Source organism: Hemibagrus wyckioides, linkage group LG15 (genome assembly GCF_019097595.1).
Source record: "Hemibagrus wyckioides isolate EC202008001 linkage group LG15, SWU_Hwy_1.0, whole genome shotgun sequence".
Classification (NCBI taxonomy): Eukaryota; Metazoa; Chordata; class Actinopteri; order Siluriformes; family Bagridae; genus Hemibagrus; species Hemibagrus wyckioides.
Window position 1 is genome coordinate 4,046,570 of NC_080724.1, and position 17,593 is coordinate 4,064,162.

The 17,593-nt window shown below is 39.5% G+C and overlaps 2 protein-coding genes across 3 annotated transcripts; both read right to left on the reverse strand.

Moving 5' to 3' along the window:
- Positions 1 to 5,734: 5,734 nt before the first annotated feature.
- On the reverse strand, positions 5,735 to 12,000 carry eef1a2 (eukaryotic translation elongation factor 1 alpha 2). The gene is made up of 8 exons (XM_058410127.1): positions 11,844 to 12,000; positions 11,443 to 11,650; positions 10,780 to 10,959; positions 9,932 to 10,228; positions 9,680 to 9,830; positions 8,066 to 8,322; positions 7,617 to 7,851; positions 5,735 to 6,291 (listed from the first exon to the last, which is right to left on the reverse strand). The coding sequence occupies exons 2-8, from the start codon at positions 11,584 to 11,586 to the stop codon at positions 6,164 to 6,166; spliced, it is 1,392 nt and encodes a 463-aa protein (XP_058266110.1). The 5' UTR covers positions 11,587 to 11,650; positions 11,844 to 12,000; the 3' UTR covers positions 5,735 to 6,163.
- A 289-nt stretch (positions 12,001 to 12,289) lies between these two features.
- Positions 12,290 to 17,231, reverse strand: mrgbp (MRG/MORF4L binding protein). 2 transcript variants are annotated; one of them, XM_058410128.1, is made up of 5 exons: positions 17,016 to 17,229; positions 14,856 to 14,977; positions 14,574 to 14,655; positions 14,248 to 14,322; positions 12,290 to 13,305 (listed from the first exon to the last, which is right to left on the reverse strand). In XM_058410128.1, the coding sequence occupies exons 1-5, from the start codon at positions 17,149 to 17,151 to the stop codon at positions 13,088 to 13,090; spliced, it is 633 nt and encodes a 210-aa protein (XP_058266111.1). In that variant the 5' UTR covers positions 17,152 to 17,229; the 3' UTR covers positions 12,290 to 13,087. The 2 variants fall into 2 exon arrangements, with proteins under 2 accessions (XP_058266111.1, XP_058266112.1); XM_058410129.1 differs by lacking the exon at positions 14,248 to 14,322 and having other exon boundaries at positions 17,016 to 17,231.
- Between the last annotated feature and the right edge of the window lie 362 nt (positions 17,232 to 17,593).

The following is a 17,593-nucleotide window of genomic DNA, read 5'->3' on the forward strand; positions in this document are numbered from 1 at the left end:
TCAGCTAATCTTTTTTTTTATTTATCAGTTTATTTTATGACAGTCAGTCCTTTGTGCTGTGCATTATTGCAAGCGAAATAAGCAATTAGAATTTGTGCTAATCCCTGCGCTTGAAAAGAGTTTGATTTGTAAAGTTAAGCTCATTTTATGCCAGACGTGGTAAGCCCATAAGCCTATTTTACACCAGGCACAGTATGCAGTGTGGCACCGCCTTCAGTTTATTCCCTTGTTATTGAATGCGCATGACACCTTTACTTTTTTTTGCTTGAGCCATAATTTAGTCATCGAAAAACAATACAGAGTACAATATACATGTTATATTTTGCAGTCTATGCCTACAAACAGCACATGGAGATTTCAGCCTTTAGCCATAGACTAGATGCTATAGAGTTCAAACTGTCGAAGCATGTAGAAGTAAAAATCATATTGGATTAACATCCAGTGGTAATCTATGATTACAAGGGGGGGACCCCATTAAAAATGTATAGTATTTTAAAGCAATCCCCTTCTAAGTACTCTCAGTGTGATGTAATGCTTGGTTTTGTCATCTTTTGTCATGTGGTGTACCGCCTCCTGTGTTTTTCTAGATTTCTTCCACGGGGCTGAATCCTTACCACTCATTTTTGATCTCAATAACGAAAAGAAGTCTCAAGGAGCGAGATCTTGCAGGTTTGAGGGATATAAAGTGATAACCACGATGTTTCTGGTTAAAAACCTGTTGCTTGACAATGCAGTGTGTACAGAGGCATTGTCGTATATACTGGGAATTTTTTAGTCTGCCCTTGTACATGTACAAAAATGTAACATTGTTTATGGGCAAAGCGATGCCAGTGTATGCCAAACATGGAGAAATGGCATCAGTAAAATGTAACAGTGGTTGCAAGTGAAAGGTTACTGACTTTGTGCTTCGAAAGACAATGACAGGATAGCTGCTAAATTGACTGAGGACCACTAAAACTCATTGTAAGCTTCAAAAAACAGGGTAGTGCTGGTATTTTGGAAGCTTAATTGTCAAAAAACAGTGCATAAATATGCAGAACTTGGTGTAAGACGCATAGATTCTGTAACTCTGAGTAATGAAAACAGCAATATTGACGGAGTCAGATCTTTCACCATATTTTCTACATCTGGACAGTTTTCTGTTAAGCCTGAGGATACCTTTAACCTTCTGCCAGCTGTTAGATACACCCAGGTTTCCATGACGATAGAGGTAGACAAATCATTAGGTACAATGATTCATTTGCATGGTAATAAAACAGCCAGTGAATATAACAGACACTTCACAGGAGGAAGAATACTTCAAGGTGCAAACATTGTTTCATGATGAAATTCCCATTTTCTTTATATAGGAACATCATCACACATACTGCTATAATGATGAGTGTAGTTTGATGGAATCCAGCATCTCTCATCACCTTCCCAATCACCAGATTTAAACGCATAGGAAGTGCAGAGTTATAATTAGATCCTTGATATTAATGTAATGTTAGAGGTTTCCGGTTTATTGGTTACACATAGAAATGTTACTTAGTACAAAGGACATTTATATGAAAAAGTTATGAAAGCACACATAATAACCATAATCAGATCTTGTAGTGTCATAAACAGATAAAATAAATTATAATACATTACAGTGCAGGGGGGAATGACATTCAGCAATAGACCAGCAATAGTTTACACAATGCATGCGTTTTTATAAAATACTAATGCCCATAAGTTATTTTATTACAGCTTTGTGAATACAACAGATTTTGCTGAAGAAGTAGAAGACAAAAAAAGAAGAAGATGATGACAAAGAAGACGACGAAGAAGATGAAGAAGTAGACGATGAAGAAGAAGATGTAGGAGTAGACAAAGATGAAGAAGATGAAGAAGAATCATATTAATAATAATTTCGATGTGAACTGCAGGTTTTTGCCATAGATTGGTTTTTCAACATGATAATGGCCCCATCCAAGTTACCTAAGATGATTGACAGATAATGTTTCGCAATCTCTGACTCGAATTTGTACCCTACTGAAAATCTGATCTGATCTGGTGTCCTGGGTCAACATTCTAGATGCAACACTGTCCCCTAGTGGCCGTGCTGAGGAATTCGGTTTGTGTGGCGGATTATGCATTACACGTCTTGTATTGTTTTGATTGCTCTTGCTCTTGCTTTGATTTCATTTCATTCACCTTCCTAATATTGTGTTGGTCTCCCTTTTCCTGCCAAGACATCCTTGACCCGTCCTGCACTGTGTATTCTGACACCTTTCTATCAGAACCAGCATTAACTTCTTCAGCAATTTGAGCAACAGTAGCTCGTCTGCTGGATCGGATCACACGGGCCAGCCTTCGCTCACCACGTGCATCAATGAGGCTTGGCCGCCCATGACCCTGTCGCCGGTTCACCACTGTTCCTTCCTAAACTTTTGATAGATACTGACCACTGCAGACCGGGAACACCCCACAAGAGCTGCAGTTTTGGAGATGCTCTGATCCAGTGGTCTAGCCATCACAATTTGGCCCTTCATCAAACTCGCTCAAATCCTTACGCTTGTCCATTTTTCCTGCTTCTAACACATCAACTTTGAGGACAAAATATTCACTTGCTACTTAATATATTCCACCCACTAACAGGTGCCATGATGAGGAAATTATCAGTTTTATTAACTTAACCTGTCTGTGGTCATAATGTTACGCCTGATCAGTATATATATATATATATACTGGATAATTCAGAGAAACCAATCAGCTTACAACATGTGTCCTTGGACTTGTATATGTTTAGTTTTATATATATGTATATGTATATATATACGTATATATATATATATATATATATATACATATATATGTATATGTATATATATACGTATATATATATATATATATATATATACATATATATAAAACTAAACATATACAAGTCCAAGGACACATGTTGTAAGCTGATTGGTATCTCTGAATTGTCCAGTGTGTGTGTGTGTGTGTGTGTGTGTGCCCTATTATGGGCTGGTTCTCTGTCAAGGGTTTCCACCACCTTGTACCCTGAGTGCCCTAGGATAGACTCTGGGCTCCCTGCAACTCTGAGTAGGATAAGTGGTATAGAAAATGGATGGAAGGGCATGTAGCTTTATTAATAACTTTAAGTTCATATACAATGGATGTTATAAACATGTTTAATTTAAGTAACACTTTATGTAATGGTAACTGTACATGACAGCACACTCTAAATGCTTTATAAGAAAGAATATGAATAAAACATGCAACATTACAGATTGTTCATATAACCTGCCATATGCAGCTGTGTATGCAAACATCACTGCACCATGCTGGATTACTTTCATGATTGAAACTAATTCTCCTTATTGAACATAGAAACTAATAATAAACTCCAGCAATTTCATCTCAACCCGTTTTGTGACATTCTCCATCTATTTGTCTTCCAATCTCACTGCAGGAAGGCTCTGCTCCTTTACTCACAGGAGTGAAATGAACATAGTGACATTTATTCATTTAGCAGACATTATTGTTTATTAACATTTAAAACCAGTGTTCTATAAAATGATGTTCTGGCTTTTAGGTCTTAGATGCCTTACTGGTTATCAGGTCTCTCAGTCTAAAAATGTTATGAACAGTCATCCATTTCTCTCTTATGCTCTTGCTCTTGTTTTGATCCACTGCCCTGCGCAATGTTTGTGCACATTCATATTCTTTCTTGATTGAGCATGATTGATTGAGTTTACCCCTACATATTAATCAATACATTAGGTAACAAACATGTCCCTAAGCTGGTGGTTATTCATGCATGAATTCATAAGTAGTTAAGGTTAGCTGTTCATTAGTTTGTGATTATACCATATTATAATGGGGCATGCGACTGTGTCACATTATAACATAGTATTTTTAAGCAATCCCATTTACTTAATGGTAAATTAAGCAATCGCATCTAAGCTCATGTTTCAAAGTAATTAGTGCACCACTATCATCAGTGTAGTGTTTCTTGATATCTTCAAAGTTTAAAAGCATATACATCTCAATGTTGAAAGCTATTGATCCAGAGAGAGGTACACAACAATTTCCAGAACATTAGACGTGGCATGGAACACAGTGAAGGTCAGCATCAAGTGAAGAAAATTGGACTCCACAGTGAAATCGCTACAAAACAGAAATTTACAAAAAGGACAAGACAAAAACTTAGGAGGCTATGGTGATATTAAAGAAGGTTTTGAAAAAAAATGAATTAGAGCGGAGACTGCGAACCAGACCTTCTCGTCCATCATCAGTGCCTGACCTCATGCATGCGCTTCTAGAGGAAGGTCCAAAAATCCCCATAAACACACTCCTAAACCTTGTGGAAAGCCTTCCCAGAAGAGTTGAAGCTGTTATAGCTGCGAAGGGTGAGACAACTCCATATTACATTCATTTGCATGTAAAGACAGACGTCCCAAAACGTTTGGCAATATAGTGTATCATTTTATGGATATCTAACTAACTCTATAAAGTTTGTTGTTCCTTGGCTGCTTCTTCTCTTTGGAGCTGCCTGATCCATCCTGATGCCTTACTTCTGGTTGGAGTCTCATTGCTTGGAGGTGCTCACTTCTGTCCATGAGGACATTCTGGAGATACACCATGGCGGTGTCTTTTAACTGCTATCACTGCAGTCAGGTTTCACACTCAGGTCTCCATCATTGAACATTTGATGGATTCTGCATTTTATGTTAAATCTATAATGAATTCAGAAATTACGCCAATTGCTCAAACAATTCCACTGACTATATCCACTTGCAGAAAGGACATTATTTAATCACACTCTCTTGTATCACTCAGATGAGGTTTGGTTCCTTTTTGGGTTCTGGTTCCTCTCAAGGTTCATCTCAGGGAGTATTTCCCTCACCACAGTTGCCTCTGTTTTGCTCATTGGGGATAAATATGAAGCTAAATTTGAAGCTTTGTCATTTTTATTTTGAATTGTAATTTTCCCGTAAAGCTGCTTTGAAACAATATCCATTGTTAAAGCGTTATACACATCAATATTGAATTGTTGAACCATGGAAATCGTTGCTATGCTCTTTTTAGTCTGTAGCTGACTCTCAGAGAAAGTTCATGTGGTCAAAATAGCACCCATTAATCCCTTGCAGTGAAATCCATTTGAGTCTCTTTTTCTTGAAAGCGTTCCAAACCCACTTGACTCTGCAGACATGTGTTCTTAATTTTAACCAGGGTTTTTATCCACTAATCAGTGGTTTACTGACATTCATTTGCTTTAGAAAAGTCTGTGAACCATCGACAGGCTATTAGAAGAACCAGCTGTATGTGACTAAAGGCTTATCTGGCTATTACTGAGCCTTCTTTGATTGGAGCAGGGGATCATTTCCAAAAAAAAAGTGAACATTAGATTAAACAGAGCATCAGCTTCTGTCCTTCACTGTCAGGGGAATTTGTGGCTTTACATATTTCTAGGTAGTGTTGTTAATTTAGAAACCTGCTGAATTCAGAGTGGCTGTAGAGAAAAGTGTTATTAATGCATGAAGTGCGTGTTCAAAAGGTTTCTTGAAATTAAGCTATTTAAGAGTACATTTCATTAAAAGAAAAAGTAGATAGCCTCTGGATATGGTGCACTTATACTCTAATAGCTGACTATGTATTATTCATCTAATCCTAAAAGTTACGGCTTTCTCCTCGTGCAGTACAAATAAATTATGTTATAACATGACCGTCCTTTTAAATGATAGGGGTATAACCAATATAAAATGTCAAACAACCTTTTTTGTTTATTTCTCCAAAGCTAAGGGTCATCCACAGTTTTGTATAAATCCACAAGTCACTCATTTTCACACTCATGATCACCTCTCTCTCTGCACCACAAACCTCAAATGGAAACTTTCTACTATGTATGAATATTATACACATTTACATAATACATATCATCCGTATTATAATACATATTATATAGTAGTAAGTTATATAGACTTTTACGTTTGAGAGCTTAAATTACAACAAAGCCATGTCAAACATTCAATAACTATTTTCTGTCATTCACATTCAGATGATTATCATCCAGTCAGTAATGTAGAATGGGACTGAAGTGCAATAGGCCAGATGTGCATGCCCAGATATAATATGGGGGCTGCTGCTGCATGGGAGCAGAGATCAGGGGCTACAAGGGCAACAGCATTCATTTGCCTGCTTTCTGAGCTTTTTGGGCTGATTTGGTGATTTTGCCGCTCCCACCAATTTTCTTTTCTACATTCTTGATGACCCCAACCGCGACGGTTTGTCTCATATCTCGCACTGCAAAGCGTCCTGTAAATAGACCCAGACATAAACATTATACTCAGAAAATATAATACTGGAACATTTATCCATCTGTAGTTTCACCTCTGAGAGAAGATCAAGAAACATGCTTGATATGTTTTTGTAATAAAGAAATATATAGACACTTACCACCCACTTTAATAGGAGTCCTTGAGATGACCACCTGCTCACTTATGCAGTTAATCAAGTTACGGCATCAAAATGCACACAACCAAGCAGGTCAAGAGCTTCAGTTACCGTTCACATTAAACATCGGAATAGGGAAAACGTGTGATCTCTGTGACTTTAACTGTGGCATTGGTGCCAGATGGGATGTGTTGAGCATTTCAGAAACTGCTAATCTCCTGGGAATTTCACCCACGACAATCTCTAGTGCTTACACAGAATGGTGCAAAAAAACTAAAAATGTCCTACGTGTGGAGGATCTGCAGGCAGAAACACCTTGCTGATGAAGGAGATCAATGATCAATCAAGATCAATTTTATTTCCTAAAATAGCCAGATTGGTTTGAGCTGCCAGGAAAGAGCTATATATATATATACACACACACTCATATAACGGAGTTAAACGTCTTTACAAGCATGGTGAGCAGAAAAGCCATTCAGAACACACAAAAAAACCTTGCAGGAAATCCATCCTACAACAGCAGAGGACCACATTGGGTTCCACTCCTGTCAGCCAAGAACAGGAATCTGAGGCTATCACGGGTACAGGCTCACTTTTCCGGATGCCTTTCTGCTCATCACTGTGGTAAAGAGTGATTATTTGAGATACTATATCCATCCTGGCAGCTTAAATTGGACCCATCTCATCAGCAAGGTGTTTCCAACCACAGAACTGTCACTATTCGGTCGAAACTCTAGAGACTGTTTCATGTGAAAATCCCAGGATATCTGAAATACTCAAACCAGACCAACTGGCACCAACAACCGTGCCACAGCTAAAGTCACAGGGATCAGATATTTCCTTCATTATGATGTTTGATGTGAACATTTTATGCATTGTGCCGCTTCAACATGACTGGCTGATTAGATAACTGTAGAAATGAGCAGGTGTTCCTATTAAAGTGGGAGGTGACTACAATTTTGTTTTTGGTATTATTTATTGCATGGTGAACCAGATTAGACCGTTTTAACCAAGACTGGCTGGCCAATTAGATCAGTGATGAGATGATCAGATGAGTAATGCCATGCTTGTGTCAAATCCGCAGTCAGTAAGGTTTAAAATAATAATAATGATGAATTTGTAATCTAAAACGAATGTTGTTGATGCTAAAATGAATGTTGGTGAATGCTATAAAAGTATTCACTCACCCAAAGGAGGGTACTGAGAAAAACTCTCCACACACATGGGTTTCCCTGGAATCATGTCCACAATGGCAGCATCTCCAGACTTCAGCGACTTGGGGTTGTCCTCCAGCTTCTTCCCTGAGCGACGGTCAATCTTCTCCCTCAACTCAGCAAACTTGCAGGCGATGTGAGCCGTGTGACAGTCGAGGACGGGGGAGTATCCTGCACTGATCTGCCCTGGATGATTTAGAATGATAACCTAATAAATAAAAAAGAAGAGACAGAGAGAGGAACAATGGTACAAAAACAGAAATTAAAAAACAGTGGTCACTAGAAGCAGCAAGTGTGTAGCACAACCGTTAGTGTATTGCATGTCCTAATAATTGAACTATAGTACATGCGAAACAATTCTGAGACTAGATTGTTGCAGCTGATTAAAATTAGTTGACTTTTCTATTTCCAGTTTATCTGACCTGTGCTGTAAAGCCTGAAGCTTCCTGAGGTGGATCTGACCGGCTATCCCCACACACATTCCCCCTGCGAATGTCCTTCACCGACACATTCTTCACATTGAATCCTACATTATCACCAGGTACCGCTTCACTCAGCGACTCATGGTGCATTTCCACAGACTTCACTTCTGTGGTGATATTGACAGGAGCAAAGGTCACAACCATGCCTGGACGCAGGATGCCAGTCTCCACTCTGCCCACTGGTACTGTCCCGATGCCTAGGGAAGGATGCAGTGAGATAGACATCAAGCAAATGCTCTTGAGTCTTTGAGGCATTTTTAACTCCCTTGTACAAGCACAATAAAAGCACTGGATTTGTTATAAAATCAAACTCGGATATCTCAAAGATATTCCTAAGTACAGTATATGCAGGTGTAGTGGAAATTTTAACAAGTAACATAGATGAATAAGTAACCCTTTAGGAACTTTGGTGTGTGTGTGTGTGGCAAGGAAGATGTTAACCAGGTGGCTGTCAGTACCAGGAGCGACTCTACTCGTGGAATGCAAGAACATCGTATATCTTGTCTTTCTATATGCTATAGCTCCTTTTATGGAAGTGAGATGTACCATTCTACAAGAGTTTCGTGCTGTTGGTCACGTATACATTTGGTTTAGGATGCACCTAAAAGTTCTATATAAGGGGGACCCGTGAAAAAGGGCTTTGCCTCTCCGCTGTGTAATTTTATTGCACTGTGTTTGAGATGCCTTTTGCTGCGGCAAAATAAAAATTCCTTTCTTATCTCTTTGCTTTAACTTGCACCATTGTGTCCGTGTGTAGTTTGTTAATTATTTCAAGTCAGAGTGCAGACTTGCCACCACACAGGCCACTCTTAAGCCATATACAAAAATACTCTATATTTACTATGAAATCTAAAAATACACAGGGTTTGGGAGTTGCTGTGCAAACACTAAAATGTGATTCAACTAATAGCCAGATATTTCTTCTATATTTCAATTATTTCAAGCGTACAAGCTATGGCTAGGTATTCGACAACGTTACATTTTCCATTTTGTAATTAGTTGGTTAATACAAAAGTGTCAAAAAATGATTTTGTTTATTTTATTTCATTATCACCTTTGCTCATCTGTGTCCAGATATTTTTGCAAAATTGTTCAATTCAGTTCAAAATTATTTCTTTAGCAGAGGACATTACCACAAAGCATCTATTCAGAAATATATGAATTTAGAATATAAATGATAAAGTTTTTCATTTAAATTAGATCCTAATGACCGAGTCAGAAGCAACAGTGGCAAAGAAAACCTCCCTGAAATGAGAAAATTGTTGAAGTTAGGATTCAAAGCACAAATTAGAGCATAATTATGTCTAGTGTGGTAGCTGAAATGGTTAAGGCTCTGGGTCGTTGACCAAAAGCACGGCCAATTTGCCACCATTGAGCCCTTGAGCAAGACCCCCAACCCACCCTGCTCCAGGGGTGCTGCATCATGGCTGACCCTGCGCTCTGACCCCAATCCCCAAGGATGGGATATGCAAAGAAAGAATTTCACAGTGCAGTAATGTATATGTGACAAATAAAGACAACACCATATACAGTATATCAAAACCGGATGCAGACCTCCAATTTTGTAAACATCCTGCAGTGGAAGACGTAAAGGCTTGTCAGTGGGACGTGAGGGAGGCATAATCGTGTCCAAGGCCTCAAGCAGAGTGATTCCACTGGCATGCTGTTCCTTCCTCTCAAGTTTCCAGCCTTTAAACCATGTCATCTGGAGAGTACAAGGGTTTACATATTCACATTTTGTACCCCTGTATAATAAATCAGCTAAAATATAATGCATGCAGCCATGACCACATTCTTAAAACTTACATTAGTGGAAGGTTCCAGCATGTTGTCCCCATGCCATCCAGAAATAGGGACAAAGGGTACAGAGGCAGGGCTGTACCCAATCTTCTTGATGTAAGCACTGACCTCTTTAACAATCTCATCATAGCGCTTCTCGCTGTAAGAAGGTTCCGTGGAATCCATTTTGTTGACGGCAACAATCAGCTGCTTGACACCCAAGGTGTATGCAAGCAGGGCATGTTCACGGGTCTGTCCGTTCTTAGAGATACCTGCCTCGAACTCACCTACCCCAGCTGCCACAATTAGAACAGCACAATCTGCCTGGAGGTAGAGAAAAAGCATAAGCAATGCCACAGCGATGGCACCATCTCTACCACACGTAGTAGTATCTCTTTCTCTGCATTGTCTATCGATGCCATCGCTGAGTAAGCATAAGTAGCTTCATAGATCAGGACTAAACCACCATTAGAGCTTAATTATGTATAAAGCTTTTCTATATCTTTCATCTTCAACCTTTGCATGGCAGACAGATTCACCTGAATGATGTAAATCAAATATCCTTCAGATATCAGGCAAATTATTGCTATTTCTTCATCATGTCCATTGCATTCTAGGGTTATTTTGTCTTATTTTGTATTTAATTAAGTACTAAAAATTTGCATATCCTGTACAAGGAAAGTCAAACTCATTCATTTCAAACAATTTAAGATTTACAGGAAATACACAAAAATGAAATATGGACCGATTTAGTTATTCCAAACTATACATTATTTTTGTTCGTTTCCAATCGAGACTATTCAGTGACAATACAACAATGTCAAAGGCTCAACTTTGTCTTGCAGAACATTCAATATTTATCCACACGTCTTCACCTGGGAAGTCCCTGTAATCATGTTCTTGATGAAATCTCTGTGTCCTGGAGCATCGATGATGGTGATGTAGTATTTAGAGGTTTCAAACTTCCACAGGGAGATGTCTATTGTGATGCCTCTCTCTCGCTCTGCCTTCAGCTTGTCCAGAACCCAAGCATATTTAAATGAACCTTTCCCCATCTGAGCAATAGAGGAGACATCATCTTTAAACAACAAACGTATATCTTTCACTAAAAAGCTATTATATAAGAGAAACAGAATACTGATGCGGTATACACTATGAGCATATTTTCTTAAAAGAAAACGAAAAACTCTACTGAATATTTAAATAAAAATCTGAAAGCTATCTATAACCTTAACAATAGCCACCAATATTTTTGCAGTAAATAAAAGTGTGTGCATTGTAATAAGCTAGGTACATGTGCTGATAAATGTACTGTATCAGGAAATGCCATGTCATTAGCCCTTTGTCCATTTTCCTCCATAATCACAAAAGTGCCTTAAAGCTCATGCTACAAATAATGATAACCAGCTCTCAGAAATCTTTATTCTCGTTTCACTCAGTCCAAGGATTCAACCAATTTAGCCTTTTAATGCTCTTTTTCGAACCCCTTGAGAAAACACGGACTCTGTTAAAAGAGTTAACCTCAATTTTAGTCTTACCTCTGCAGCCTCCTTCTCAAATTTCTCGATGGTTCTCTTGTCAATGCCCCCACACTTATAAATGAGGTGGCCAGTGGTGGTGGACTTCCCAGAATCGACATGACCAATCACAACTATATTAATATGGATCTTCTCCTTCCCCATAACGAAGGAATCACAGATGTAAAGAAGATAGAAATGGTCCACCCACAGTTTCCCTGCAGTGCACCTGATAGACAATAAGACCTTTTTAAAATGAGTTTATAAACATGCCCCGCTCTCATACACAATACCCATGTATTATCAATAATCTTAGTCATAAAGATGAACCTGATAATACGCATCGAAAACTAAAATGATCTATGAATTCTACATCAGAAGCATGTTTAAATAGTCCGAGGCAGTTTCCTTTGGTCACTTACCCGCAGCTGGACACAGGCAGCTGTGTGTGTGCTGGTTCTGTACACTCAAGAACACTGGGACTGGCAAGCTCTGTCTGTGCCAATGAACGCAATGCAGCACTTTAAGGGAAGAGGGAGGTTGGGAGAGAGAGAGGGAAAGTGTGTGTGAGAGAGAGAGAGAGAGAGAGAGAGAGAGAGAGAGAGAGATGCTAGAGAACTGCAAAGGCAGCAGGACAAAGTAAGAAGCTAGAGATGGGAGAAAAACACCACACACAACCTCAGTGACTCAGCATGATGACCCAAATCTCTTCAGTTTTAAAATTTGATGAATCACTTTTTCCCCCCTAAGTAGGCCTGGTATGCACCGTTGAGACCAGCATCAGCATTTGTCATCTTTGACAAGATAAAACTCTAATTTAGTTTTGTATTCTTTATATTTTCTGAAGCACAAAAGAATATACAAAATATTCTAAGGATTACCCAGCACAGGCTGGCATTTATTCTTATATAAAAGAAACAACAAAGCAACATCAAGCCTGATTTAAGGCTTGCTCACATTTTTTTTTTTTGTTTGTTTGTTTAAAATGTAAATTTAATTAGGATGGGTGTTAAAAAAAAAAAAAAAAAAAATCACAAACACCTAACAGATATGGAGGAACTTGATTCGAGTCCATCTCAGGTTACACACGCCATGTAGTCTGAAAATCCAAAGCAAGTCATGACAGAAGTATTTTAAAGAAGAACTGTTTTGTAATCACTAAGCAAGCTGTACTAAGAACTAAGTACTAAGCACCCTATCCCTAACTGACCATCATGGCAGTCACAGATATTTTCAAAAAAATGCTAACAAACATGTTCAGGTACAGACATTACTCCATGAGGTCACTTGTACAAAATGGGATATGAACAACTACCTAAAACTTACTTTCCAGGGAAAAAAAAATAAGGTAAGGAACATTTGCCTGTACTATGATCCACAACCTGGAAGCTTTTAAGATCTTCTCAAACCATTACTTATACTTTCTATTGGAGTCCTGATTAGTCTTCAGGAGGCTGTGGTATGTGTGCGCACTTGTGTGTTCCCTCATACACCAAGCTTCTGAAAAAGCTCAAACAGAGAACCATCCATTCACACAGAAACAGTGCCTCACAACACATCACTTTCATCATAGCCTAGACCGTGGTTGGCCTAACATAAGCCTACTAATGTAAGCCTCTCAAGTCCATAAGAGTTAGATCCTCCGAATGTCTCCTGCTGACCATCACTATGTTCTGCGGCGTTTGGCTCCGCCAGGGCTGGATGGGTTTCCGGTGCTCAGTGTTTTTTCTGTGGCCCGATTTCGCTTCCGCTTCTCGCTGGCGGCCTCTTTGGAGCCACCACCTGACTCAACTGAATTCCCCTTCTCCCTCTCCCTCTCCCGCTCCTTCTCCTTCTCTCGGCCACTGCTTGAGCGCTCGGTCATCTTTACTGAAGAGTTGCTGCCTGGTAGGACAAAGACAAACCAACAGAGGCGAAATGAAACTTTTTTGGAAAGAGGGAACGTATGATTTTATATATTTATATAAATGGGCCTAATGTATTGTAACTGGATTTTTAGAACAGACCACACATACACTATATTCTCAAAAGTTTTGGGACACCCATCCAAATCACTGAATTCAGGCGTTGGGCTCGGCCCCTTAGTTCCAGTGAAAGGAACTTTTAATGCTTCAGCATACCAAGACATTTTGGACAATTTCATGCTCCTAACTTTGTGGGAACAGTTTGGAGATGACTCCTTCCTGTTCCAACATGACTGCACCAGTGCACAAAGCAAGGTCCATAAAGACATGGATGAGCGAGTTTGGTGTGGAGGAACTTGACTGGCCTGAACAGAGTCCTGACCCCAACCTGAGAGAACACCTTTGGGATGAATTAGAGTGGAGTCTGCGAACAAGGCCAAAACTGGGACGTCTGCTTTTACATGCACATGAATGTAATATGGAGTTGGCCCACCCTTTGCAGCTGTAACAGCTTCAACTCTTCTGGGAAGGCTTTCCACAAGGTTTAGGAGTGTGTTTATGGGAATTTTTGACCATTCCTCTAGAAGTGCATTTGTGAGGTCAGGCACTGATTTTGGACGAGAAGGTCTGGCTCACAGTCTCCACTCTAATTCATCCCAAAGGTGTTCTATCAGGTTGAGGCCAGGACTCACTCATCCATGTCTTTATGGACCTTGCTTTGTGCACTGGTGTGCAGTCATGTTGGAACAGCCATATGGCAAACCAGACATTAAAAACGGGGAAAAAATCACCAAAGTAAGCCGAGGCATGCACAAAGAGAGAGAGAGCGAGAGAGAGAGAGACAGCGAGAGAGGCGCTAGAGAACGGCAAAGGCAGCAGGACAAAGTAAAAAGAGACAAAAAGAGACTGAGGGTGTGGGAACCTTCTTCATGGGTGGCTGAGAGATCCCTCTCTTCTTTAAACTCTTCCTTTACATCATCCTCTGAACCTACTTTCCCTGTAGCAATTTAGAAACACATAACACACAGCGAATAGCTCAGACATCAGATCCTAAAAGGTACAACTTTCATGTAAACTATGAATCCTTGTTGGGGTTAGTACAACATTTCAGCTCACTAAGCTCCATCCTTTCATGTTGTGGTGGTGGTTTCATTATTACTTGCTCAAAATTATTCACATTTTACACTGCTGACTTACAATCAAAACTATGTATTAAACATCACAAGTAAAAAGGCAAAGGCAACTCACCCTCTCTGACCTCCTGTATTATGTCCTCAGGCAGGACAAAGCTCTTTTCAGAGTTGGGAAATGGGAGGATTTCCGACTCATGCTGTGGAGCACAGAAATGAAAGCTTGTCATGTTTAAAGCTTTTTTTAAATAATAATAATAATAATAATAATAATAATAATAATAATAATAATAATAATAATAATAATAATAATAATAATAATAATAATAATAATAATAATAATAATAATAATAATCACACCAAACATTGTATTAGATTCTTAATAGACAGGTTGACTCACCAGTGCCTGCATGTCATACATTGTTCCCAAGTGATCCCAGATGACCTTTGATGAGACCTGCCTTCCAATGTTTTGGCTAAATTTATCACGTATGCAAATCATGTGGAAATGACGATTGACCCCTGTTATTAAAAAAAAAACAAACAAAAAAAAAAACCACACACACACACCAAGAAGCCTTAGGGTCAGGACTCACTACAGTTCAGTACTGATAAAAGCAAATTATCAGTCATCATAATGTTTATTACATTATTACAATTATTAGATTACTTTCTGCATGTAATCATCCCCAGAGGAATACTGTGAATTGGATTTTAACACTGTAGTAGTTTGTAATGAAAAGCCAAGCATATGGAATCTAAATGTATAAAAGGTACCTACTTATTAATAATCATTCAGGGATGTCAAAGAACATTTTATTTAGCTCCCTTTATGTTTTCCCAGTTGGTTCTTTATAAATAACCAACTTTAATTACCTTGGAACAAATAGGGATACTATTTGCTCCAACATTATTACTAAACTGGATATACAACATATCCAATATATCTATTTACACATATCAGGCATAACATTATAAGCAGGTGAAGTAAATAAGACTGATGATCTCATCATGGCACCTGTTAGTGGGTGGGATATATTAGGCAGCAAGTGAACATTTTGTTCTCAAAGTTGATGTGTTAGAAGCTATACGACTGAATCATCTCCAAAACTGCAGCTCTTGTAGGGTGTTCCCGGTCTGCAGTGTTCAGTATCTATCAATCAAAAGTGATCCAAGGAAGGAACAGTGTTGAACCAGCGACAGGGTCATGGATGGTCAAGGCTCACTGATGCACATGGGGAGCGAAGGCTGGCCGGTGTGAACCGACTACTGTTGCTCAAATTGCTGAAGAAGTTAATGCTGGTTCTGATAGAATGGTGTCAGAATACACAGTGCCTCACAGTTTGTTCCGTATGGAGCCTCATAGCCGCAGACCAGTCAGGTGACCCCTGTGCACCACCAAAAGCGCCAACAATGGGCACATGAGCATCAGAACTGTAACACGGAGCACTGGAAGAAGGTGGCGTAGTCTGATGAATCAGGTTTTCTTTTACATCACGTGGATGGCCGGTTGTGTGTGCGACGCTTACCTGGGGAACACATGGCACCAGGATGCACTATGGGAAGAAGGCAAGCCAGCAGAGGCAGTGTCATGCTTTGGGCAATGTTCTGCTGGGAAACCTTGGGTCCATGTGGATGTTACTTTGACACATACCACCTACCTAAGTGTTGCTACAGACCCTGTACACCCTTTCATGGAAACGGTATTCCCTGATGGCTGTGGCCTCTTTCAGCAGGATAACGCACCATGCCACAAAGTAAAAATGCTTCAGGAATGGTTTGATGAGAACAACAACCAGTTTGAGGTTTTGACTAGGTCTCCAAATTCCACAGATCTCAATCCAATCCAGCATCTGTGACAAACAAGCCTGATCCATGGAGGCCTTACATCTCAACTTACAGGACTTAAAGGATCTGCCTCTAACATCTTGATACCAAGTACCACAGCACACCTTCAGGGATCTAGTGGAGTCCATGTCTCGACGGGTCAGCGAAAGGGGGACCAACACAATATTAGACAGGTGGTCATAATGTTAGTGGACGTTTGACACAAAACAAAATACTGTGTAAGAGCTGTTACTTGTATTCATCCTATCTGGACTAGGCTTTGCTGCAGTGATGGAAGCATTGAACTCTTCTTGGTGCTTTTGTCACGTTACTTGTATGGTCTCCTTCTTTCATATTTTCACAGACCATAATCTGAACGTCATTAATGTGTGCTTGCCATATTATTGTGTTACCTTTAAGCCACCTGTAGTGTGCTAACAGTGGTGTATGGGAAGGCTGGTTTTGTTACTCGTTCAGTTTGCTAGTTAATTATCGGATTTTAGCCGCAAAGCGTTAACTAGCAGTGTATATCTAAATGAATCAACTAATTTATGAATCACAAAACGAGCCACATTAATCAAACTAAAGCGAAGTCACTGGTTACTCGCGCTGACTACTCTGATTGTGGAGTCTGTATCGGGAGAACTGGAGCTGGAGCTTGTTTACACTCCACACCGAGGCTTCAAGGCCTACTGCGGAGGGATTGCACAATGGAAGCAGAAGTGTAGCTTACCGACTGGCTTGTGACCCAACATCGCGTGAAAGAGACACACTTCCACCTCTTGACTCCATACCACTGACTCATCAGCAGCACAGGATTCTGAATCCACTTGTTTCTCGTCTGCTGAGACAACTTCAGCCTCCCCCATGTTTCTATTCAAGCGGCTTGGTTTCTCTTCTTCTACTAGACGATTTCATGGTTTTGATCAGGGTTGCCAGATTGGACTGAAGTTTTCCAGCTACAACTACAGCTTAAAACCCGCCCATTTAAAATAAATAAATAAATACCAGCCCAAAAGGCATACTGTGATAACTAATAAAATAACTAATAACAGTTATAACAGTTAATAACTTTGTGATATTGGCTTAACGAGTACAACGATTACAACAACCGGCTAAGTCTGATTGGACAGGACTCTCCTCAACCTAAGGAGTGGCTAAACTGAACCATATTATTAAAATATATTACGCTTTAAAAAAAAATATAGTTTGTTTGAATAGAAGATTAATAAAATATCACGTTTATAGTCAAAAATAAAAATCCGCCAGGTGCATGAAAAACCAGCCCACACCCGCCCAATCTGGCAACAC

Bases quoted from the DNA above. Each gene is read 5' to 3' on its own strand.
- eef1a2 (XM_058410127.1), bottom strand. From the start codon at position 11,586: ATGGGGAAGGAGAAGATCCATATTAATATAGTTGTGATTGGTCATGTC. The intron at 10,229-10,779 runs GTGAAGACGTGT...CTCTACCTCCAG, and splicing joins TGATTACAGGGACTTCCCAG to GCAGATTGTGCTGTTCTAAT. The intron at 8,323-9,679 runs GTCTGCATCCGG...ATCCTTCCCTAG, and splicing joins GGATGTTTACAAAATTGGAG to GCATCGGGACAGTACCAGTG.
- mrgbp (XM_058410128.1), bottom strand. From the start codon at position 17,151: ATGGGGGAGGCTGAAGTTGTCTCAGCAGACGAGAAACAAGTGGATTCA. The intron at 14,656-14,855 runs GTGAGTCAACCT...TGTGCTCCACAG, and splicing joins TGTATGACATGCAGGCACTG to CATGAGTCGGAAATCCTCCC. The intron at 14,323-14,573 runs GTGAGTTGCCTT...AAATTGCTACAG, and splicing joins AATACAGGAGGTCAGAGAGG to GGAAAGTAGGTTCAGAGGAT.